The sequence below is a fragment of the Nerophis ophidion genome, linkage group LG04 (assembly GCF_033978795.1).
Source record: "Nerophis ophidion isolate RoL-2023_Sa linkage group LG04, RoL_Noph_v1.0, whole genome shotgun sequence".
In the NCBI taxonomy this organism is placed as follows: domain Eukaryota; kingdom Metazoa; phylum Chordata; class Actinopteri; order Syngnathiformes; family Syngnathidae; genus Nerophis; species Nerophis ophidion.
In genome coordinates, this window is record NC_084614.1 from 7,867,505 (window position 1) to 7,893,110 (window position 25,606).

The 25,606-nt window shown below is 39.6% G+C and overlaps 1 protein-coding gene across 2 annotated transcripts in view; it reads left to right on the forward strand.

Annotated features, from left to right (window-relative positions):
* The first annotated feature begins 244 nt into the window (after positions 1 to 244).
* gpbp1l1 (GC-rich promoter binding protein 1-like 1) overlaps positions 245 to 25,606 on the forward strand; it is a 52,229-nt gene continuing 26,867 nt past the window's right edge. Inside the window, exons 1-5 of one of the 2 annotated variants that reach the window (XM_061896901.1) lie at positions 245 to 426; positions 519 to 692; positions 11,587 to 12,554; positions 14,372 to 14,486; positions 20,921 to 21,050. In XM_061896901.1, coding sequence (XP_061752885.1) covers positions 14,427 to 14,486; positions 20,921 to 21,050 — 190 coding nt within the window. In that variant the 5' untranslated portion in view covers positions 245 to 426; positions 519 to 692; positions 11,587 to 12,554; positions 14,372 to 14,426. The remainder of the gene's footprint in view (positions 427 to 518; positions 693 to 11,586; positions 12,555 to 14,371; positions 14,487 to 20,920; positions 21,051 to 25,606) is intronic. The other variant, XM_061896900.1, reaches the window with a different exon arrangement.

The window sequence follows — 25,606 nt, forward strand, 5'->3', positions numbered from 1 at the left end:
GTAGAGCCTGGCCGTGGCGTAGAAAAAAAGCTGCATTCAAGAGTACGCATGTTCACGTTGTTTAATATCCCTACTCTATCCATAAAGTGTTCAAATTAAAACTTTTGCCACAATCATAGGTGTTACAAGATCGAATAATTTAAATCATACTGGCCGGTGGTACAAAAAAATCTCATTTTTAACGATTTGTCCGTTTAGCTCACACAACCGAACCGTCCCGAGTTGCATAATGACGTGACGTCTTGAACGCAGCATCATCGAGTCCGTTCGAACCCCTAAGGTGGCAGCAGCCAGCGGTGAGCGCACACAAAAGCCAAACAAACAGCCGGAGACATTCTACTCGCACCGCGGCGTCGTCTCATCCTCGCGGGAGGACTCCTTGTGCCCTCCAGTTGGCGAGAAAAGCCCGGCCGGGCTCCGGAGAAAGTAGGTGGTTTTGTCACACAACATTGCAAGTTAGCACGCTAGCATGCTGCTAAGGTAGCCATTTTGAAACGGTGTTGTTGCAACGATGCCAGCTTTCTCTACTCACGCCGCCGACCACCCGGGGAATATACACGCTTCTACGGGCGGAAGACCGGGCTTTGGGGCGAGACTGGCGGCCCGTGTGAGCGCACCTCGCCGCTTGAGGGTTCAGTTAGCAGGCTAGGTAAGGCTAGCTGGGAGCTAGCACATGCTAACGCTAACGTAAGGTAAGCACATCGATAATTTAGCAAGACTGCGAATGTTCGAGCGCAGTGCTTCTCAAGTGGGGTACTTCAAGGTTAACTAGGGCTACAAATCAAAAATCCTTTATAAATATATTTATTGAGTAATACTTCAACAAAATATGAACGTAAGTTCATAAACTGTGAAAAAGAAATGCAATATTCAATGTGGACATGTTCCGTAAATATTGATGTTAAAGGCCTACTGAAATGAGATGTTCTTGTTCAAACGTTGATAGCAGGTCCGTTCTATGTGTCATACTTGATCATTTCGCGATATTGCCCTATTTTTGCTGAAAGGATTTAGTAGAGAACATCCACGATAAAGTTTGCAACTGGAGAAAAGCCCTGCCTCTACCGGAAGTTGCAGAAGATGACGTCACATGTTGATGGCTCCTCATATATTCACATTGATTTTAATGGGAGCTTCCAACTAAAACAGCTATTTCGACTGAGAAAACCACGATTTCCCCATTAATTTGAGCGAGGATGAAAGATTCGTGTTTGAAGATATTAATAGCAACGGACTAGAGAAAAAAAAAACGTGATTGACGGATTCATATAACAATATTCAAACAACAATATTCAAGGACAACTTTAAAACAAATGTGTACATCAGTGGTGGGGGTAAAATTGTGGAATTCTCTTTACAACGAGATAAAAAACTGTAAAAATATATTCCAATTGAAAAAAATATATAAAGATAGAACGATAAGATCATATGGACAGCCATAAGTGTTTACATTTTGTTTTTTATTTATTATTTTACTTATTTTTTGTCTGGTTTTGTATTTGCTCTGTATCATTCCGTGAGGTGTATATTATATTATTACTATTATTTTCTTGGTTTGGTTTATACTTTATGAAGTTTTGCACTTGTGTTTTTCTTGTGTTTTTTGTTTTTGATTGTTTCATCACATTTGGATATATGTGTCGGCTTAAATGATATTCATGAAGTAAGATAATGTATTATGTCAAAGGGGGCAGGAAATTATAAGATTTTCTTCATCCTGCTCCTTCTCAGGAATTGTGTGAATTTAAATTGTATAATTGTGATATAATTATTTATCGTTCTAAATGCACATCAATGAATGAGATAAATAAAAATGAAATGAAATATGTTTTTAGAGACATTTACTAGGATAAATCTGGGACATCCCTTATCTTTCTATTGTGTTGCTAGTGTTTTAGTGAGTCGAAAGTGTACGTCCACGGCCGGGTGTCGACGGCAGCTGTATGGGAGGCAGAAGCTCAGCTGATATCCGCTAAGAGGCGATTTTTTTAACCACAATTTTCTCACCGAAACCTGCTGGTTGACATGTCCGCTCTGATCCATAGTAAAGTTTCAACTCCGTGAATTTTAAACAAAGAATCCCCGTGGGTTTGTGTGGCCAAAGGCTAAAGCTTCCCAACTCCCGTCTTTCTACTTTGACTTCTCCAATATTAATTGAACAAATTGCAAAGGATTCAGCAACACAGATTTTCAAAATATTGTGTAATTATGACATTAAAGCAGACGACTTTTAGCTGTGTGTGTGCGCAGCGCTCATATTCATAACAGCCCGTGACGTCACGCGTACACGTCATTACGCGACATTTTCAAGAAAAAAGTCCCGGGAAATTTTAAATTGCAATTTAGTAAACTAAAAAGGCCGTATTGGCATGTGTTGCAATGTTAATATTTCATCATTGATATATAAACTATCAAACTGTGTGGTCGCTAGTGTTGGGTTTCAGTAGGCCTTTAACGGCCCACTGAAATGAGATTGTTTATAATGTAAGCCACCAGCAGTAAGAGCAATTTGAGCGAGGATGAAAGATTCGTGGATGAGGAAAGTTAGAGTGAAGCAAGAAACAAAAAAGGAGAGAAAAATAAAAGGCGGCGGCAGTGTGAGAGTTTCATATGTAATTAGACACATTTACTAGGATAATTCTGGAAAATCCCTTATCTGCTTATTGCAGCGGTAGGGAACCTATGGCTCTAGAGCCAGATGTGTCTCTTTTGATGACTGCATCCGGCTCTCAGATAAATCTCAGCTGACATTGCTTAACAGGATAAGTCATGAATAATTACGCTGGTAATCACAGTGTTAAAAATAACCCCGTATCAAGTATACAAATACATCAGCAAAACCACGCAGCACCATAAGTCGCATTAATGGTAAGAGGCATTTTATTTATTATTGGTCATCTTCAGAATAACAATGTTATTTAAAAGAATAAGAGACTTATCATACTCTAAACATGTTGGTCTTTGTTAAAAATGCACGCATTTAGTTGTATTGTGTTCAGTGTTAAAAAAACATTATATGGCTTTCACGGAAATACATTTTAAAATATTTGGCTTTCATGGCTCTCTCAGCCAAAAAAGTTCCCGACCCCTGGCTTATTGTGTTAATAGTACTGTAGTGAGATTATAAAGTATTACCTGAAAGTCGGATGGCTGCGGTGAACGCCAGTGTCTCTGAGAGAAGCCAAGATCACAGCTGCCTTTTTGAGCTGCAGGAGGAGGTCGCATATTCCACTAAGAGCCGACTTAATATCACAATGTTCCCATCCAAAAACTTGATGGTTGACGTAGAGAAACATGTTCGCTTGACGGCTCTGTGTTAAAGCTTCACAACAAAGAAACACCGGCTGTGTTTCGGTACTAAAGGCAGCTGCAATCCACTGCTTTCCACCAACAGCATTCTTCTTTGACGTCTCCATTATCAATTGAACAAATTGCAAAAGATTCAGCAACACAGATGTCCAAAATACTGTGTAATTGCGCGATGAAAAGAGACAACTTTTAGCCGTGTGTTGTGCTGGGCTAATATGTCCCCTCCAACCAATAACAACACAAACACACGTCATCATTCCGTGACGTTTTCAACAGTAAACTCCGCGGGAAATTTAAAATTGTAATTTGGTAAACTAAACCGGCCGTATTGGCACGTGTTGCAATGTTAATATTTCATCATTGATATATAAACTGCGTGGTCAAAGTAGTGGCTTTCAGTAGGCCTTTAAGGATTTCTTTTTTTGTGAAGAAATGTTTAGAATGAAGTTGATGAATCCAGATGGATCTCTATTACAATCCCCAAAGAGGGCACTTTAAGCTGATAATTACTTCTAAATGTAGAAATCTTTATTAGGGACCGATGTTCCAAAGGGACAGAGGAACCTATTGAATTCCTAGCGTTTCATTATTATTATTCTTTATTCTTTATTATTATACCGCCGCCTCTTTGAGCTGTAATTTGACCCCCTTAACATGCTTCAAAAGTCACCAAATTGGATACACACATCAGGACTGGCGAAAATTGCGATATAATCAAAAACCCAATCCCCAAAACTCAAAATTGCGCTTAAGCGCCCCCTAGGAAGAAAACACAGACAAAACTGCCTCCAATTCCCAGTAGGAATATAGTAGACACATGAAACACAGACCTCTATGTAGGTCTCACTTAGACCTGTATTTCCTAAACTGACAACCCCGAGCAAAAATCAACAGGAAGTTAGCAATTTCACCTTCAAAACAAAATTTGTGTAAAAACAGTCAGCCTTTTTCAACATCATCTCCTCTGAGCGTGTTTGTCCTGTCGGCTTCAAATAAGCACAGGAGAGAGATTGAACCCTTCTGATTAAAAGCTGATGAAAGAGTTTTAATAATTTTTTGTATGTACATGTTTAAATACTCGGTCCCGTCCATCGCTGCTTGCAGCTTTAATTTATAATTGAATCACTTATTTTTCAACAAGTTTTGAGTTATTTTAATATCTTTTTTTCCAAATAGTTCAAGAAAAAACACTACAAATGAGCAATATTTTGCACTGTTATACAATTTAATAAATCAGAAAGTGATGACATAGTGCTGAATTTTACTTCTTTATCTCTTTTTTTCAACCAAAAATGCTTTGCTCTGATTAGGGGGTTCTTGAATTAAAAAAAACTGTTCACAGGGTGTACATCACTCAAAAAAGGTTGAGAACCACTGTTCTAGCACACTCTCGTCATCCATTCACTTTGGAAAGTTTCAATGTCGGAGTTGGTCTTGGCGGGAATTGCACCTTTTGAACATATGTCAACTTGGGTGTTGATTGAAACGTGTTTGGCTACAGACGCATGCTTTTCGCTTTTTTTTTTTTTTTTTTTTGGTCACGTCGCAAATGGTAGGAGACAATTTGTCGGTCTTGTTTTCCAAAGGTACGGTCCCGCTGCTGTGTGTAGTTGTAGCAGCTCATTGATGCAGGCTGTTACGTCACAGTTCAGCGGGAGTGCAACGGCGGTTGAGACAGTCTGTTTTACTTTGATGTTAAGCTGCGTTGTGTGGAATGAAACCGAAAGTTAATTCAACCGCCATTATGTACACCAGTGTTTTTTAACCACTGTGCCGCGTGTGAAACAGTATGGTGCTGTGTTTTTCAAGCACTGTGCCGCGTGTGATACAGTATGGTGCAGTGTTTTTCAACCACTGTGCCGCGTGTGATACAGTCTGGTGTGCCATGGGAGATGATCTAATTTTGCCTATTTGGGTTAAAAATATTTTTTGCAAACCAGTAATTCTAGTCTGCAAATAATGTGTTGTTGTTGAGTGTCGGTGCTGTTTAGATCGCGGCAGAGTAACCGTGTAATACTCTTCCATATCGGTAGGTTGCATCCGGTAGCTATTTGCTTTGTAGATGTTGGAAACAGCGGGAGGCAGGGTGCAGGTAAAATGGTATCTAATGCTTAAACTAAAAGTAAACACAAGGTGAGTGTCCCTAAGAAAAGGCATTGAAGTTTAAGGAAGGCTATGCAGAACAAAACTAAAACTGAACTTGCTCCAAAGTGAACGAAAACAGAATGCTGGATGACGGCAAAGACTTACTGTGGAGCAAAGACAATGTACACCCGGACATGACATGACAATTAACAATGTCCCCACAAAAAAGGATAAAAACAACTGATGTATTCTTGATTGCTAAAACAAAGATGTGGGGAATATTGCTCAAAGGAAGACATGAAACTGCCACAGGAAAATACCAAAAAAAAGAGAAAAAGTCACCAAAATAGGAGCGCAAGACAAGAAGTATAACATTACACTAGGGCTGGGCGATATGGCCTTTTTTTAATATCAATATTTTTTAAGCCATATCGCGATACACGATATTTATGTGGATATTTTGCCTTGGCCTTGAATGAGCACTTGATGCATATAATGACAGCAGTATGATGATTCTATGTGTCTACATTCAAACATTCTTCTTCATACTGCATTCATATGTGCTACTTTTAAACTTTCATGCAGAGAAGGAAATCACAACTAAGTCAATTGACCAAAAGTGTATTTATTAACACAATTATTTAGCAGTGGCACAAACGTTCATGTCATTTCCAAGAGACATTTTAAGTGTCAAATAAAAATGAGCTGCATAATAGGAAATCAAATAGTGTTCGTCCTTCGCTATGTGGTAGGTTACTACGGACGTTATTAAATTCTGTGGTTGACTATTTTTTGCGTACAGTGTTGATCTGGAAATGTTTGACTCAGCATTTTGATGGTGTAAGCGTGTGGTACCGAACGGAGATGTTGACATGCGGGGTAAGCACTCTGTATTCTGTAGCAGGTGACTTTTAAAATGATGCTACATATTAGCAGTAATGCTACTTTTTGTACCAATGCTTTTGAAGCCAAACCACCGCCAGACAATGGACCTCCTGCTGTTTTTAATTAATTCATCCTTCATTTGCACCTTCTTTCTCTCGTATTACCACTCGCACGGCTCTGCTAGCATCACAGCTAACGTTACCCATGCTGCTACCTCTCTGCTCCGCGAGGGCGTATACTTATGTGACGTGTGAGGTGACAGTATGTGACGTATGATGTGACAGTATGTGACGTGACAGTATGTGAAGTATGACGTGACAGTATGTGACCTATGACATGACAGTATGTGATGTGACAGTATGTGACGTATGACGTGACAGTATGTGACGTATGACGTGACAGTATGTGACCTATGACGTTACAGTATGTGATGTGACAGTATGTGACGTATGACGTGACAGTATGTGACGTATGACGTGACAGTATGTGAAGTATGACGTGACAGTATGTGACCTATGACGTGACAGTATGTGATGTGACAGTATGTGACGTATGACGTGACAGTATGTGAAGTATGACGTGACAGTATGTGACGTGACAGTATGTGACGTATGAGGTGACAGTATGTGACATATGAGGTGACAGTATGTGACATATGAGGTGACAGTATGTGACGTATGAGGTGACAGTATGTGACGTATGAGGTGACAGTATGTGACGTATGAGGTGACAGTATGTGACGTATGATGTGACAGTATGTGAGGTGACAGTATGTGACGTATGAGGTGACAGTATGTGACGTGACAGTATGTGATGTATGAGGTGACAGTATGTGACGTATGACGTGACAGTATGTGACGTATGATGTGACAGTATGTGAGGTGACAGTATGTGACGTATGAGGTGACAGTATGTGACGTGACAGTATGTGATGTATGAGGTGACAGTATGTGACATATGACGTGACAGTATGCGACATATGACGTGACAGTATGTGACGTATGAGGTGACAGTATGTGACGTATGAGGTGATAGTATGTGACGTATGAGGTGACAGTATGTGACGTGACAGTGTGTGATGTGACGTGACAGTATGTGATGTATGAGGTGACAGTATGTGACATATGACGTGACAGTATGTGACATATGACGTGACAGTATGTGACGTGACATTTTGTGACATATGAGGTGACAGTATGTGAGGTATGAGGTGACAGTATGTGACGTATGAGGTGACAGTATGTGACATATGAGGTGACAGTATGTGACGTATGAGGTGACAGTATGTGACGTATGAGGTGACAGTATGTGACGTATGAGGTGACAGTATGTGACGTATGAGGTGACAGTATGTGACGTATGAGGTGACTGTATGTGACGTATGAGGTGACAGTATGTGACGTGACAGTACGTGGCATGTGACGTGACAGTATGTGACGTGACAGTATGTGACGTGACAGTATGTGACGTGACAGTACGTGGCATGTGACGTGACAGTATGTGACGTGACAGTATGTGACGTGACAGTATGTGACGTGACAGTACGTGGCATGTGACGTGACAGTATGTGACGTGACAGTATGTGACGTGACAGTATGTGACGTGACAGTATGTGACGTGACAGTACGTGGCATGTGACGTGACAGTATGTGACGTGACAGTATGTGACGTGACAGTACGTGGCATGTGACGTGACAGTATGTGACGTGACATTTTTTTTAAATATTCTAAAAATAGTAACAATTCAAAAATCCTTTATAAATAGATTTATTGAATAATACTTCAACAAAATATGAATGTAGGTTAATAAACTGTGAAAAGAAATGCAACAAAGCAATATTCAGTGTTTATTGATTTTTTGTGGACATATTCCATAAATATTGATGTTAAAGATTTCTTTTGTGAAGAAATGTTTAGAATGAAGTTGATGGATCTCTATTACAATCCCCACAGAGGGTACTTTAAGTTGATGATTACTTCTATGTGGAGAAATCTTTATTCATAATTAAAGCACTTGTTTATTTTTCAACATTTTTTAAATTATTTTTATATCTACTTTTCCAAATAGTTCAAGAAAGACCACTACAAATGAGCAATATTTTGCACTGTTATACAATTTAATAAATCAGAAAGTGATGACATAGTGCTGTATTTTACTTCTTTATCTCTTTTTTTCAACCAAAAATGCTTTGCTCTGATTAGGGGGTACTTGAATTAAAAAAATGTTCACAGGGGGTACATCACTGAAAAAAGGTGGAGAACCACTGATCTAGACCACATTTGTTTTCACGGAGGGCCACATCGCGGTTAGTTTGGCCCCAGAGGGTCGCTTCTAACAGTAAATATTATTATTACACCATTTTTTTTAATGCATTCCATTAGCAGATTTTTTTAACTGTAAAAAAAAAATGCAATAATTTCACCTCAGAATGTAATGTAGTACTGTAAATCAAAACACACTACTGCCGTTTTATGGTATAAAAAAAAGAAAAAGGCAGCTCAGTTGCCAGAATTTTACTGTATAATTAAAAATAAAAAATTAAATTTTACAGTAAAATGTTTGCACCTGAGCTGCCAGTGTGTTAGTTTTATTTTACTGCAAATCAGTAGCTGTAGATTTTTCAATGAATTACTGTAAATGCCAAAACGACACTATTTTAACGTTTTTTTGTTGAGTACATAACTCCACATGTGTTCATTCATAGTTTTGATGTGACAATCTACAATGTAAATAGTCATGAAATTAAAGAAAAGCCATTGAATGAGGAGAAGGTGTGTCCAGACCTTTAGCCTGTAGTGTATAAGGCAGGGGTCGGGAACCTTTTTGGCTAAGAGAGCCATGGAAGTCAAATATTTTAAAATGTATTTCTGTGAGAGCCATATAATGTTTTTTAAACATTGAATACAACTAAATGTGTGCATTTTTATGTAAAACCAACATTAGGGTATAACACGTATGTTATTCTTTTTAATAACATTTTCATTCTGAAGCTAACTAATAATGAATAAAATACTTCTTACCATTCTTGACTTCTTGAACAGGTGCGGTAGAACAGTCTTTTTCAACCACTGTGCCGTGAGATACAGTCTGGTGTGCCGTGGGGGATTATCTAATTCCACCTATATTGGTTAAAAATATTTTTTGCAAACCAGTAATTACAGTCTGAAAATTTTGTGGTGTTGTTGAGTTGTCGGTGCTGTCTAGAGCTAATTGCTTTGTAGATGTCGGAAACAGCGGGAGGCAGTGTGCAGGTAAAAGAAAAAAGGTGTCTAATGCTTAAAACATAAATAAACAAAAGGTGAGTGCCCCTAAGAAAAGGCATTAACGCTTGGGGAAGGCTATGCAGAGCAAAACTAAAAGTGAACTGGCTACAAAGTAAACAAAAAAACAGAATGCTGGACGACAGCAAAGACTTACTGTGGAACAAAGACAATGTACATCCGAACATCACATGTCAATCGACAATGTCCCCACAAAGGAGGATAAAAACGACTGACATATTCTTGATTGCTAAAACAAAGTAGATGCGGGAAGTAGCGCTCAAAGGAAGACATGAAACTGCTACAGGAAAATGCCAAAAAAATAGAAAAAGCAACCAAAATAGGAGCACAAGACAAGAACTAAAACACTACACACAAGAAAACCGCAAACAACTCAAAATAAGTGATGGCGTGATGTGACAGGTGGTGACAGTACATCTACTTTGAGACAAGAGCTATATTGATGCATGCTTGGTTATGCTTTGAAGTCGTATCCAACAATTGTAACAACGACTTTTTATTATCAACTGAGTTTCGTTTTTAATACATTTCTGCTGGTGGTATGCCTCCATGTTTTTTAAACGCAAAAAATGTGGCTTGGCTCAAAAAAAGGTTGAAAAACACTGCGGTAGAAAACGGATGGAGGGATAAAAATGCATGAGAATTTTTCACATTTTTTACGTTATTTTTAACACTGATTACCCGTGGAATTATTCATTACTTATTGTGTTAAGCAATGTAAGATAAGATTAATCTGAGAGCCAGCTGCAGTCATCAAAAGAGCCACATCTGGCTCTAGAGCAGGGGCGCTCACACTTTTTCTGCAGGCGAGCTACTTTTCAATTGACCAAGTCGAGGAGATCTACCTCATTCCTATTTATAATTTATATTTATTTATTTATGAAAGAGACATTTTTGTTAACAAGTTAATGGTGTTTAATGATAATACAAGCATGTTTAACACACATAGATTCCTTTCTTTCATGAAGACAAGAATATAAGTTGGTGTATTACCTGATTCTGATGACTTGCATTGATTGGAATTAGACAGTGGTGCTGATAACGTCCGCATTTTCAAATGGAGGAAAAAAAAAGTCCTCCTTTCTGTCCAATACCACATGAAAGTGGTTGGATTTGGCATCTCATTTGTCCAACTTGCATACTCGTTTTTAAAGACTTTGTTATGAGAGTAGCATATGTGTGTGGCCCTTTAATGTCTGGCAGCAGGTGAGTGACGTCAGTGACTGTGCGGGTGGGCAAGCAAGTGAGAAAGCGGTCGCTGAGGGCGGGGGAGAAATACATTGGCATCAAACTCCGTAGTTTGCTAGCTTGTGCACGCTAGCTTTCTGAGACTCTTATTTTGTTAGCACAGGCAGGATGAAACAGGTCTTTTATGGTGAAGACAGGAACTGTGCGTTCGGTCTTTAGAATTTTGACAGTAGGTACGGAGTCTCTAGAAATAAAATGTGTTTCTCTGCTTCCGCCCTGTTAGTGATTTTTTTCTTAAATATGAGCTCGCAGCAGCCAGCGTCATCTCACAAGATCCTCGGGTGCCGAGAATGTCAAACAACTGACGAAAGTGAAGTCTTGGTATGATTGATGATTGCTCATTTTTATGTCTATTTTTTAATGCCTGGCTTGAGATCGACTGACACACCCTCCGAGATCGACCAGTCGATCGCGAATGACGTAATGGGCACCCCTGCTCTAGAGCCATAAGTTCCCTACCCCTGGTATAAGGTATACAGTACAGAGAGAGATATTTTTAAACGTGTTTAAAAGAATCTGTCATTTTTGGCTTGGATTGATGAGAAGGTGTCCTGTGGACGTTGTATTCCTAACCCCTGGGGCAACGAGCTGCAATGTGCTAGAAAATGCTGCGTTAGCGCTACGGTTTTATTGCTGAAACTGCCGTTAGCGCTACAGTTTTATTACCAAAAACTGTTCTGCTAAGTTTACTTTTGATTTAATGTGCCTCTTTTTGTTTTTTACTGCCACATTTTCTAGAATTGATCATTTCTAACGAGACGTTTTGTTTGTTTGCAGGTGCAGATACTGGCGCGACACCAGGAAGTCATCAGAATAGTGTTCTGTGCGGGAAAGCTTATCCTCAAAGAAAATTAGTTTGGACACATTTTCAGCGTCATCCTCCAAGAGAATAAGATTGACCAAGTGCTCCACATATGGCAGCCTTGTTCTTGGTTTCTGACCTGACCTACCTATGAAACCAGACTCCTCCTCCTTCACCCAGACACCCGCACCTAGTTCAATGGGCGTGTTTCCCAATGTGAAAAGAAGACAGACATCACGATAATGCATCAGCCGGCACGCTTTCTGTTTCACTAACCACAAATGAACATGACAGCAATGTAACACCGGTCCTATTTCCTTCATTGTCATGTGACTTTGAATCGCTTTCCTCCAAACTCTCGCCAGTCTTTTCAGCCCGTGGATGAGGTGAGCGGCGGCACCTCCATTGCCTCCAAAAGACTGTCCCCGGGACTCGTTTTCTTTTCTGCGTGTATTCCCACAGATTGTAAAATGACTGGGTAAACGTGGAGCGGACGCCGAAACCTACTGGCCCACGGTGTGGCAGGATAACGCCTGCTTCTCCCCTCGCTCCACCAACTAAACTGATCAGTACACCTCTTAAAAATACAGTTTCTGTCTCGCGCCTGGCAACAGAGGAAATGACCCCACTAGATCAGTGAAGAGAACGGGACTATAAGCGGAAGCTCTCGGGACAAGATTCACCCAGGGGTTCTTGTGACTTCTGGAAAGCCATCTGCTTCCTGGCCAGTTTTCTAGATCACAGTTCCCCGTCCTCCCGGTGCGCCACCCTGGACGAAGGGATCTGCCTGCGGGGGAATAGGGGTCCTCCTCCTGTCCTGGCAGAAGTTTAGAGACGCTAGTCCCTGTGCCGCTCCCTGTCTGTCAGCGCCGACGGGCCTTAGGAACCAAGCCCAGACGGACTGAGGGAGGAGGCCGAGGACTTCAGAGCCACCGACTCTGGGGTAATTATTGCAAATGTACTCACAACTGTTTATGAATATTGTACGGTTATTAATGCCCCGTATAGATCTGTACAACAACTGGTTCCCATTTCAACCAGTGCTTCCAGAATAACCCCATTTTTCTATTATTACAAAGCTCAAAAGCAGTGAAGTTGTCAGGTTGTGTAAATGCTAAATAAAAAGAGAATACAACGAATCCTTTTCAACCTATATTCAGTTGAATAGACTGCAAAGACAAGATATTTCATGTTCACACTGGAAAACATAATTTTTTGCAAATATTAGCTCATTTAGAATGTGATGCCTGCAGCATCTTTCAAAAAAGCTGGCACAAGTGGCAAAAAAGAGTGAGAAAGTTGAGTAATGCTCATAAAAGACTTATTGGGAACATCCCACAGGTGAACAGGCTAATTGGGAACAGGCGGGTGCCATGATTGGGTATAAAAGCAGCTTCCATGAAATGCTCAGTCGTTCACAAACAAGGACGGGGCGAGGGTCATCACTTTGTCAACAAATGCCTGCGCAAATTGTTTAAGAACAACATTTCTCAAGCAGCTATTGCAAGGAATTTAGGGATTTCACCAGCTACACTCCCTAATATCATCTAAAGGTTTAGACAATCTGGAGAAATCACTGCACGTATGCCAGGATATTACGCACCTTGCATCCCTCAGGCGGTGCTACATCAAAAAAAAAAACATCAGTGTGTAAAGGATATCACTGCGTGGGCTCAGGAACACTTCAGAAAACCACTGTCAGTAACTACAGTTGGTCGCTACATCTGTAAGTGCAAGTTAAAACTCTACTATTAAAAGCCATTTATCAACAACACCCGGAAAGGCTTTGTTGGGCCCGAGTGCATCTAAGATGGACTGATGCAAAGTGGAAAAGTGTTCTGTGGTCTGACGAGTCCACATTTCAAATTGTTTTTGGAAACTGTGGACGTCGTGTTCTCCGGACCAAGAGGAAAAGAACCATCCGGACTGTTCTAGGCGCAAAGTGTAAAAGCCAGCATGCGTGATGGTATGGGGGTGTTTTAGTGGCCAAGGCATGGGTAACTTACACATCTGTGAAGGCACCATTAATGCTGAAAGGTACATACAGCTTTTGGAGCAACATATGTTGCCATACAAGCAACGTTATATTAGACGCCCCTGCTTATTTCAGCAAGACAATGCCAAGCCACCTGTTACAACAGTGTAATAGTAAAAGAGTGCGTGTACTAGACTGGCCTGCCTGTAGTCCAGAGCTGCCTCCCATTGAAAATGTGTGGTGCAATATGAAGGTAGACTATGTCTCCCGGCTGGCCTTGGAACGCCTCGGGATCCCCCGGGAAGAGGTGGACGAAGTGGCTGGGGAAAAAGAAGTCTGCTTAGGCTGTTTTCCCCTGTGTCCTGACCTTGGATATGCGGAAGAAGATGGATGGATGGATGGACTGTTGAACAACTTAAGCTGTACATCAAGCAAGAATGGGAAAGAATTCCACTTCAAAAATGTGTCTCCTCAGTTCCCAAACCTTTACTGAGTGTTGTTAAAAGGAAAGGCCATGTAACACACTTTAAAAAATGCCTTTTTTTGCCATCTGTTCCTTCCATTAAATTCTAACGTCATGATTATTTGCAAAAATGACCAAAGTTTCTCAGTGTGAAGATGAAATATATTGTCTTTGCAGTCTATTCAACTGAATATAAGTTGAAAAGGATTTGTTGTTTTCTCTTTTTATTTACCATTTACACGTGATAACAACGTCACAGCTTGTGGGGTTTGTACTTGAAACATAAAAAATGGCATTCCTGATGTCCATCTCCTTTTGTCAGATCCTGGCCATGAGGTTTGATGCCTCGATCCACTGACCAGAAACACTGGACCTAAATGGCGCAGCATGACTTTGTCCCTGCCTGGCTTAACTTCTCCACGCCCCAGCCTGCCAAGGTTCGTAGCTGCATGCACAGCGAGGTACCTCCGTTTTCATCAGGAAGTCCCCTCTAAAGGGTCGAAATCAGAAAAACGAATGTAAATCCAACTCATCCGGTCAAACACAAAACACTTTAAAACTGCGGCCCGCTGGCCAATTGTGCTTTGATTGATTGATTGATTGATACTTTTATTAGTAGATTGCACAGTACAGTACATATTCCGTACAATTGACCACTAAATGGTAACACCCGAATAAGTTTTTCAACTTGTTTAAGTCGGGGTCCACGTTAATCAATTCATGGTACAAATATATACTATCTACATAATACAGTCATCACACAAGTTAATCATCATAGTATGTACATTGAATTATTTACATTATTTACAATCCGGGGGGTGGGATGAGGAGCTTTGGTTGATATCAGAACTTCAGTCATCAACAATTGCATCAACAGAGAAATGTGGACATTGAAACAGTGTAGGTCTTACTTAGTAGGATATGTACAGCCAGCAGAGAACATAGTGAGTTCAGATAGCATAAGAACAAGTATATACATTAGAAGTACATTTGAGTTGTTTATAATCCGGGGAGATGGGATGTGAATGGAGGAGGGTATTAGTAAAGTGTTGATGTTGCCTGGAGGTGTTGTTTTAGAGCGGTTTTGAAGGAATATAGAGATGCACTTACTTTTATACCTGTTGGGAGTGCATTCCACATTGATGTGGCATAGAAGGAGAATGAGTTAAGACCTTTGTTAGATCGGAATCTGGGTTTAACGTGGTTTGTGGAGCTCCCCCTGGTGTTGTGGTTATGGCGGTCATTTACATTAAGGAAGTAATTTGACATGTACTTCGGTATCAAGGAGGTGTAGCGGATTTTATAGACTAGGCTCAGTGCAAGTTGTTTTACTCTGTCCTCCACCCTGAGCCAGCCCACTTTGGAGAAGTGGGTTGGATTGAGGTGTGATCTGGGGTGGAGGTCTAAAAGTAACCGGATTAGCTTATTCTGGGATGTTTGGAGTCTAGATTTGAGGGTTTTGGAGGTGCTGGGTTACCAGGAGGTGCAAGCGTAATCGAAGAAGGGTTGAATGAGAGTTCCCGCTAGAATCCTCAAGGTGCTTTTGTTGACCAGAGAGGAGATTCTGTAGAGGAAGCTCGTTCTTTGGTTGACCTTTTTGATCACCTTTGCTTTGCTTTCCTGCATCTACTTTGTTTTAGCAATCAAGAATATTTCAGTTTTTTATCTTTCTTTGTGGGGACATTGTTGGTTGTCATGTCATGTTCGGGTGTATGTGGTCTTTGCTCCACAGTAAGTCTTTGCTGTTGTCCAGCATTCTGTTTTTGTTTACTTTGTAGCCAGTTCAGTTTTAGTTTCGCTCTGCATAGCCTTCCTTAAGCTTTAATGCCTTTTCTTAGGGGCACTCAGCTTTTGTTTATTTTTGGTAGGGATGCACCGATTAATCGGTAACCGAATATATTCGGCCGAATATGGCAAAAAAAGCCACATTTGGCCTTCAGTGGAATGAGTTAAAAACAAGGCCGAATAGTGGCGTGTGACGCAATTTTTTGACGCGGTGACGCAATCAACCAACGTGCAGTGATGTGGTGACGTTGTGATATGTTGTGAACCTGTATAGTGTATGAGGTTACAAGCACACACTTATTGAGATTTAGTGGGGCGTCTGTTTACATTATTAGCCTGTTGTGTAGGCTACCTGTATAAGTGTAAGAGGTTACAAGCACACACTTAATTGAGATTTACTTAAGCCTTCTGTTTACATTATTAGCATATCTACTGTGGCTAAGCAGACTTTTGCCAAAAGGACAATAATTCATTTGTTGTGGGTTCATGCACTTTAATGCACTTTATTTTTTTTTGGAATGCATGTTTTGTTCGAAGGCCTAATACAGGGGTGCCCATTACGTCGATCTCGGAGGGTGTGTCAGTCGATCTCAAGCCAGGCATTAAAAAATATCCATAAAAATGAGCAATCATCAATCATACCAAGACTTCACTTTCGTCAGTTGTTTGACATTCTCGGCACCTGAGGATCTTGTGAGATGACGCTGGCTGCTGCGAGCTCATATTTAAGAAAAAAATCACTAACAGGGCGGACGCAGAGAAACACATTTTATTTCTAGAGACTCCGTACCTACTGTCAAAACTCTAAAGACCGACTGCACAGTTCCTGTCTTCACCATAAAAGACCTGTTTCATCCTGCCTGTGCTAACAAAATAAGAGTCTCAGAAAGCTAGCGTGCACAAGCTAGCAAGCTACGGAGTTTGATGCCAATGTATTTCTCCCCCACCCTCCGCGACCGCTTTCTCACTTGCTTGCCCACCCGCACTCTCACTGACGTCACTCACCTGCTGCCAGACATTAAAGGGCCACACACATATGCTACTCTCATAAAAAAGTGTTTAAAAACGAGTATGCAAGTTGGACAAATGAGATGGCAAATCCAACCACTTTTATGTGGTACTGGACAGAAAGGAGGACTTTTTTTTTCCTCCATTTGAAAATGCGGACGTTATCAGCACCACTGTCTAATTCCAATCAATGCAAGTCATCAGAATCAGGTAATACACCAACTTATATTCTTGTCTTCATGAAAGAAAGGAATCTATGTGTGTTAAACATGCTTGTATTATCATTAAACACCATTAACTTGTTAACAAAAATGTCTCTTTCATAAATAAATAAATATAAATTATACATAGGAATGAGGTAGATCTCCTCGACTTGGTCAATTGAAAAGTAGCTCGCCTGCAGAAAAAATGTGAGCGCCCCTGGCCTAATATAAATGAAAAACTGCTTTTTTTGAAAAGCAAAGACTACTGGAATATTAAAAAAATGTCAATATTCAATAAAAAATTACTTTATTTGAAAAACATGTCTAAATATTTATTCTAGGCTATTTATGCAACATTAAAAAAATTGTGAAAAACTGCATTCATTATTCGGTCTTCGGCCAAGCGTTTAAATTTTATTCGGCTTCGGCCACAAATTTTCATTTCGGTGCATCCCTAATTTTTGGTTTAAGCATTAGACACCTTTTTACATGCACACTGCCTCCCGCTGTTTCCGACATCTCCAAAGCATTTAGCTACCGGCTGCCACCTACTGATATGGAAGAGTATTACACGGTTACTCTGCCAACCAACAACACATCATTTGTAGACTATTATTACTGGTTTGCAAAAAATATTTTTAACCCAAATTGGTGCAATTAGATAATCTCCCACGGCACAGTGGTTAAAAAACACTGATCTCGACGATCCCCAGTGGAATACATCGTGGCTGTTTACACTAATGACTGACACGGTCAACCGGGTTGGTTTTAGATGGCGTTGAACAGATGTTGAGTGCAGAATGTTGTTGTGTTGCCTCACGGAAATGACTTGTTTGATTGTCCAGTCTTTGTGGATAATATGCCGTGAGTCAAGTTTCCCAGCCGTAAAATCCAGTCCGACTGACAAACAAGAAGAAGGTCACTGTCTGGTCCACAGTGCCGCGTTTGTTCACTGTCGAGACCACAATGCTAATGCCGTGCTATTGGAACTAATTGTCTGCTGTGTGATTCTTGCACTGATCATCTGGCCTTTAAACCGCATATGTCAAAGAGATGGAACAGATTCATATTTGTTTGTACCTAACCTTGCGGTGTTTACAATTCCCAGGTGTTTATAGTAGGCAATAGGGTTGTACGGTACTAGTATAGTGTCGCGGTACTAATGAATCAAAATCTATACTCTGTTTGAAAAGTACCGGTTCTCAACAAGCATGAAGGCGTGTCGTCACGTGACATTGCTGCTTTTAGGAGCAGAGGAGCATGTTGGGCAGCGCGCACACACAGAGTACTTACAAGCAGACACAGTGTGTAGACAGAAAAGGGAGAACGGACGCATTTTGGTGTAAAAAGTCAAGATAAAGGTGAAGTTATAACACTGAAACACCCTCAGGAAGAGCTGCTTTAAGACATGACTAACATCCATCCACAGTGTTTTAGCTACTTCTAAATCACTAATCCTGGTCTTCATGACGACAGATAAAGTTTCTTACACGTATCATTATCACTGGAGGAAGAGCTAAACATGCTTTACTACACAGCGTAGGAGGATACAATAGCTCACCGCCATCACAATGTAAACACGCCATGGGTGGATCTACACCTGACATCCACTGTAATGATACCAAGTACAAGAGCGTATCTAGTCGATACTACTATGATTACATCGATATTTTTTATCGTCACGAAATCTTTTTTTTTTTTTTTATGGTAAATGGTAAATGGGTTATACTTGTATAGCGCTTTTCTACCTTCAAGGTACTCAAAGCGCTTTGACACTATTTACACACACACATTCACACACTGATGGCGGGAGCTGCCATGCAAGGCCCTAACCACGAACCATCAGGAGCAAGGGTGAAGTGTCTTACTCAAGGACACAACAGGCGTGACGAGGTTAGTAGAAGGTGGGGATTGAACCAGGAACCCTCAGGTTGCTGGCACGGCCACTCTCCCAACTGCGCCACGCCGTCCCAATTTTTTTTCAATTTTAATTACGTTTATAAAGTCAGTAAACACGTCCCTGGACACAAGAGGACTTTGAATATGACGAATGTATGATCCTGTAACTACTTTGTATCGGACCGATACCTAAATGTGTGGTGTCATCCAAAACTAACGTAAGGTATCAAAGAAGAGAAGAATAAGTGATTATTACATTTTAACAGAAGTGTAGATAGAACATGTTGAAACAGAAAACAGCGCGACACCTACCCTTTACATCAGTATTTCTGAACAATGTTATTATTGGTTTATTTGGTGTTATATTTTATTGTATGATCCTGTAACTACTTGCTATCGGATCCATACCGAAATGTGTGGTATCATCATAAACTAACGTAAGGCATCAAAGAAAGAAGAATAAGTGATTATTACATTTGAACAGAAGTGTCGATAGAATATGTTAAAACAGAAAATAAGCAGATATTAACAGTTAATGAACAAGTAGATGAATCATCTATTTTTACAGTTTGTCCCTCATAATGTGTTCCAAATAGTAGGTAGATAAATGATACAATATGTTACTGCAGAGTAGGGATGTCCCGATCCAGGTTTTTATACTTCCGATCCGATACCGATATTGTTTTTGCACTTCCGATCCGATACCGATACTGGCCTATCCGAACATGTATTAAAGTTTAAAGTTATTTAGCCTACTTAGTTGTCAGATTCATGCTGAAAATTATTTTAGTACTCTTGATAACAACTAGCCAGCTGGATTAGGTGAGTTTGAATAGCACACAATAGTTGGTATTCAAGGATAAACACAAAATGTCAAAAATTATACATGACAAACAGAAATGGCATCATTAAACAGTAAAACAGTGAACAGTATAAAGTGCAAATAATGCTGTAAACATTATTAAAAAAAGCAAAACACGCAACCTGAGTGGGATAAAATGTCTAACTCAGCATCAATACTTGCTCTTGAACAAGTGTAAACTTAAAAAAAAAAAAAAAAATATATATATATATATATATATATATATATATATATATATATATATATATATATATATATATATATATATATATATATATCTCTACACACTCCCTTCAATTGTTTGCCCCAGTCAGGGGGGCCAAGAATTGAAGTCCGAGCATAATGGGGAGATTCTTTCTAAGAAAGACGAGCACCTCAAGATACTCAGGTGTCAGCCTGCCCCTGTCTTCATCTATGATGAGTGCTAAAAAGCCTCTCACTCGCAAGAGTCATTAAAATGTCTTACAACTTTACCACTACGCTTGACTTTATCGTGGCATGTTTTGCACTCCACCTCTTCATCTTTTTCGTTTTGTAGGATAAAATAATCCCACACAGCTGATATTTTTACCTTAACTCTTAATTCAGACGGCTGTCTGAATGGTTAGAACGCAGACCTGTGGATGTTTTGAAGGTGTTTTGGAAAATATGGAACGGCGTTTAGGGAGCAGCAGAAGAGTGGAATGTATTATTTAAATTGGTGTGTTGGAAAACACGGACCGGAGTTTTTTAAAAAAGTGGATCTAAATCAGCATTTTCCCATGCCTTGCCGATACGCATTTTTTGGCAAATATCGGCGGCCGATCCGATCCAAATATCGGATCGGGACAACCCTACTGCAGACTAATTAGGAGTCTTTGTTTACTTACTACTAAAAGACAAGTTGTCTATTTAAGGACTAAATGACAGCAATAAACATATGTTTCATGTACACTAACATTTTTTGTCACAATAAAGACAATAATAATTTTAGAACGGGTACCAAAATATTGGTGTCAGGACAACCCCAGTAGGCAAGAGCCTTATCTAAGTTGGATTACAAGATTTTGATCCATCCATTGTGATTTGTTGTCATCTGTCACTAACCTGATCTATTTCATGCCCCCTCCCACAGTCCCATGCAGCCGCCCTTGATAGACAAGGTGAAGCTCACCTCCACAGAGAGGGCAGAAACACTGTGAGCCGCCGGCGCCACAACTCCTCTGATGGCTTCTTCAACAATGGCTCCCTGCGTGCTCCAACAGGTACCGGTCGTGACGGCTGTTAAACAAACTCTCCTTACGGGTCAACAGTCACACTGGAATATTTATGACCTCACTGAATAATTGTAGTCCAAATACCAAAGATGCATGTAGCAGAGTGGCTGTGCTGCCATTAAGGCTGAACGACATCATGGATGTAACATCAATATACAAACAATCATACACACAACACATATCTGTTGTGTTGTTGTGAACGACATCATGGATGTAACATCAATGTACAAACAATCATACACACAACACGTATCTGTTGTGTTGTTGTGAACGACATCATGGATGTAACATCAATGTACAAACAATCATACACACAACACATGTCATCTGTTGTGTTTTTGTGAACGACATCATGGATGTAACATCAATGTACAAACAATCATACACACAACACATATCTGTTGTGTTGTTGTGAACGACATCATGGATGTAACATCAATGTACAAACAATCATACACACACAACACATATCTGTTTTGTTGTTGTGAACGACATCATGGATGTAACTTCAATGTACAAACAATCATACACACACACAACACATGTCATCTGTTGTGTTGTTGTGAACGACATCATGGAGGTAACGTCAATGTACAAACCATTATACACACACAACACATGTCATCTGTTGTGTTGTTGTGAACGACATCATGGATGTAACTTCAATGTACAAACAATCATACACACAAAACACATGTCATCTGTTGTGTTGTTGTGAACGACATCATGGATGTAACATCAATGTACAAACAATCATACACACACAACACATGTCATCTGTTGTGTTGTTGTGAACGACATCATGGATGTAACTTCAATGTGCAAACAATCATATACACACACACAACACATGTCATCTGTTGTGTTGTTGTGAACGACATCATGGAGGTAACATCAATGTACAAACAATCATACACACACAACACATGTCATCTGTTGTGTTGTTGTGAACGACATCATGGATGTAACATCAATGTACAAACAATCATACACACACAACACATATCATCTGTTGTGTTGTTGTGAACGACATCATGGATGTAACATCAATATACAAACAATCATACACACAACACATATCTGTTGTGTTGTTGTGAACGACATCATGGATGTAACATCAATGTACAAACAATCATACACACACAACACATGTCATCTGTTGTGTTGTTGTGAACGACATCATGGAGGTAACATCAATGTACAAACAATCATACACACACAACACATATCATCTGTTGTGTTGTTGTGAACGACATCATGGATGTAACATCAATGTACAAACAATCATACACACACAACACATCTGTTTTGTTGTTGTGAACGACATCATGGATGTAACATCAATGTACAAACAATCATACACACACAACACATGTCATCTGTTGTGTTGTTGTGAACGACATCATGGATGTAAAGAAAAGTACCTTGCGCAAGCATAATGTATTTAAATACGTTTACTCAATTATAATGATTTGGCCGAAATGCTTCTCAAAAATGTCCAATAAATAATCCCATAAGTATTGCACTCTTATGGAGATGTAATGATAAGTCGCTGTATAACTTCCCAGAGTTAGTATCACCATTTTAAATGAAAATCATTGTAAAACTGTGATTGATACACTTTGATAAACTCACAGATTGGTGGCACCGCACATTTGCAAGAGAAGCAAGCTAGCTGAATTGCTAGCATGAAAACAAGAGACCTTAATGTCCTTTCTCCATTAAAAAATGACATCTCCAATGTAAAGTAGTACAAACACATGACTGTCTGGACAACCAAGATAGTCAATGGTGCACATTAATTAAACCAACAGCTTTACTCAGAAATATGACAACAGGAAATAAATTTGCATGACATCACATCAACACGTTTGTTTTTTTTGTTTTGTTTTAAATAAAAAACCCAAAGACTTTTGCAAATTAAAACAGAAAATAAACCCATTTAGACACGCAAATAAAAATAACATGGTTTTTAAGTAGTTGAAATATTATACAACATATTTTTTCTGCCAAGAAAGTAAATTATACTGTGTATTTTTATTTATTGTATATATTTTTATATATATAAAACGTGGTTTTAAGTGTCTAGTACTACTTTTTTAATACATGTAAAAATAACATGATACTTCTGGGGACAATAGCCATGATATGACATTTTTTATATTGTTACACCCCTACACTCACTCCTACTATTTATTGTACACTACAGTCTCTTTATTCAGAGTAAGTGGTGTATTTTTAGAGACCTCAAACTACAAAAGCCAAAAGCAGTGAAGTTGTCACATTGTGTAAATGGTAAATTAAAAAGGAATACAATCATTTGCAAATCCTTATATTAAATCGAATGGACTGCAAATACAAAATATCTAACATTCAAACTGGTAATTTTTGGAATGTGATGCCTTCAACATGTTTCAAAAAAACACAAGTGGCAAAAAAGAGTGAGAAAGTTGAGGAATGCTCATCAAACACTTATTTGTAACATCCCACAGGTGAACAGGCTAATTGGGAAGAGGTGGGTGCCATGATTGGCTATAAAAGCAGCTTCCATGAAATGTTCACTCATTCACAAATAAGAATGGGGCGAGGGTCACCCCATTGTCTGCAAATGCGCAAGTAAATTGTTGAACAGTTTAAGAACTGTTGTAAAAAAGAACATTTCTCAACCAGCTATTGCATGGATTTTAGGGATTTCATGTGCAAGATGTACTACTGTGATGCATGTGGTCAATAACAATCGCTCTGGACCTCACCCATTGGTTGGCATAATTAATTATAATATCTCTCAAGTCATATTTTACAAATAAACTTAGAGCATTCCGCTCGCTGTAGTTGGGTGACCCCTGAATTAAGCTATTCTTTGGTTTACCACTAGATGGAGCCCAGCTGGTCCCAAATCTGGTGCCAAATGATCAGACTTGAAGCACTTTGGAGCGTTTAGACCAGAGCTGGGCAAATATTTTGACTCGGGGCCCACATTGAGAGAAAAAATGAGTCTGATAGTATAAATGTTATGTACACATTCATCTGTAAAAGTGTGCTGTACAAAATGTGTGTTAGGGTCCCTTTTTTGCAGGAACACTAATATTTAAAGTCACATTGTCCGATATAGAGTTCTTAAAAAGTTATGACAGACCACCTCAAAAAACGGAATGGAATTTCACAGTTTTTTTTGCTGAATGGGACACCCAAAACGTACATGAAAATAAACAAAGTGGGATTTACATTATTACCTATGAACAATAAAACACTGAATATTACCAACATTTGAACATCTTTTACTTCTCAGACCAGCTCCTGCATAGTTGTGTATCTTTTACAATCAAGCAAAACACAACAAAAGTGTAACAAACAAACAAGATTAATAAACACCTACAATATGATATATTATCACTTGTGTGCACACATTTGTTGTGCAAATTTGCTCCCGCATCAGTTCCTGACACACGCGTTTCGGGCTGGCTGCTCTGAAAACAAACCCCGCCCACTCTGCTTTGTTCCTCGTAGATTACCGTAAACGCAGATTTCACCCATTGAAATTAGGGCTGGGCGATATATGGAATATACTGGATATATCATGGGTTTGTCTCTGTGCAATAGAGAAAATGACTATATGTTGATATTGGAGTATACGTTCTCACGCAGTTGCTTTTAGCTGCGGGCATTACACTACAGGCTCTTCCCACTCTGTCTTGACTCTGCTTTTCACAGAAACATAAAACAAGCACACCTTCTTACATAGGTCACATACGTATACGCCCTCACGGAACAGACAGGTAGGGGAATGGTTAACGTTAGCTGTGATGCGAGTGGTGCGGTGCAAGTGGTAATACGAGAGAAAGAAGGTGCCAACAAATGAAGGAAGAATAATTAATTCCAAAGAAAAACAGCGGGGGGGTCCATCGTCTGGCGGTGGTTTGGCTTCAAGCGGGAAGATGTTGAACAAACAACCGTAGTATGTCAGGTGTGGGGCAAAAGCCTTGCTACAAAAAGTAGCATTACTGCTAAATTGTAGCATCATTTGAAAAGTCACCCACTAGGGAATGAAGAGTGTTTGAAACTCCACATGTCAACCTCTCTGGCCAATGCCACGTCCACAAAATGCCAAAGCAACTATTTCCACATCAACACCGTATAAAAAAAAAATCAACAACAGAAGGAGATGACGTCTACAGGAAGCTACCACATAGCGAAGGACATACGCTATTTGATCTCCTATTATGCAGCTCATTATTATTTGGCACTTATTGAAATATCTTGTGTGACATCATGCACAAAAGTCCACTTTATTTGTTTTAAACTATTGTAGTGGCGTTCTGTACAAAAAGTGCGCTTTAACTTAGTGTTGTTTTGATACGTAATCTTAGTGACATCATGCACAAAAGTGCACTTTATTTGTTTTAAACTCTTGTAGTGGCGTTCTGTACAAAAAGTGCAGTTTGATTTAGTGTTGTTTTGATATGTCATCTTAGTGACGTCACGACCAAAAGTGCACTTTATTTTAAACTCTTGTAGTGGCGTTCTGTACAAAAAGTGCACTTTAA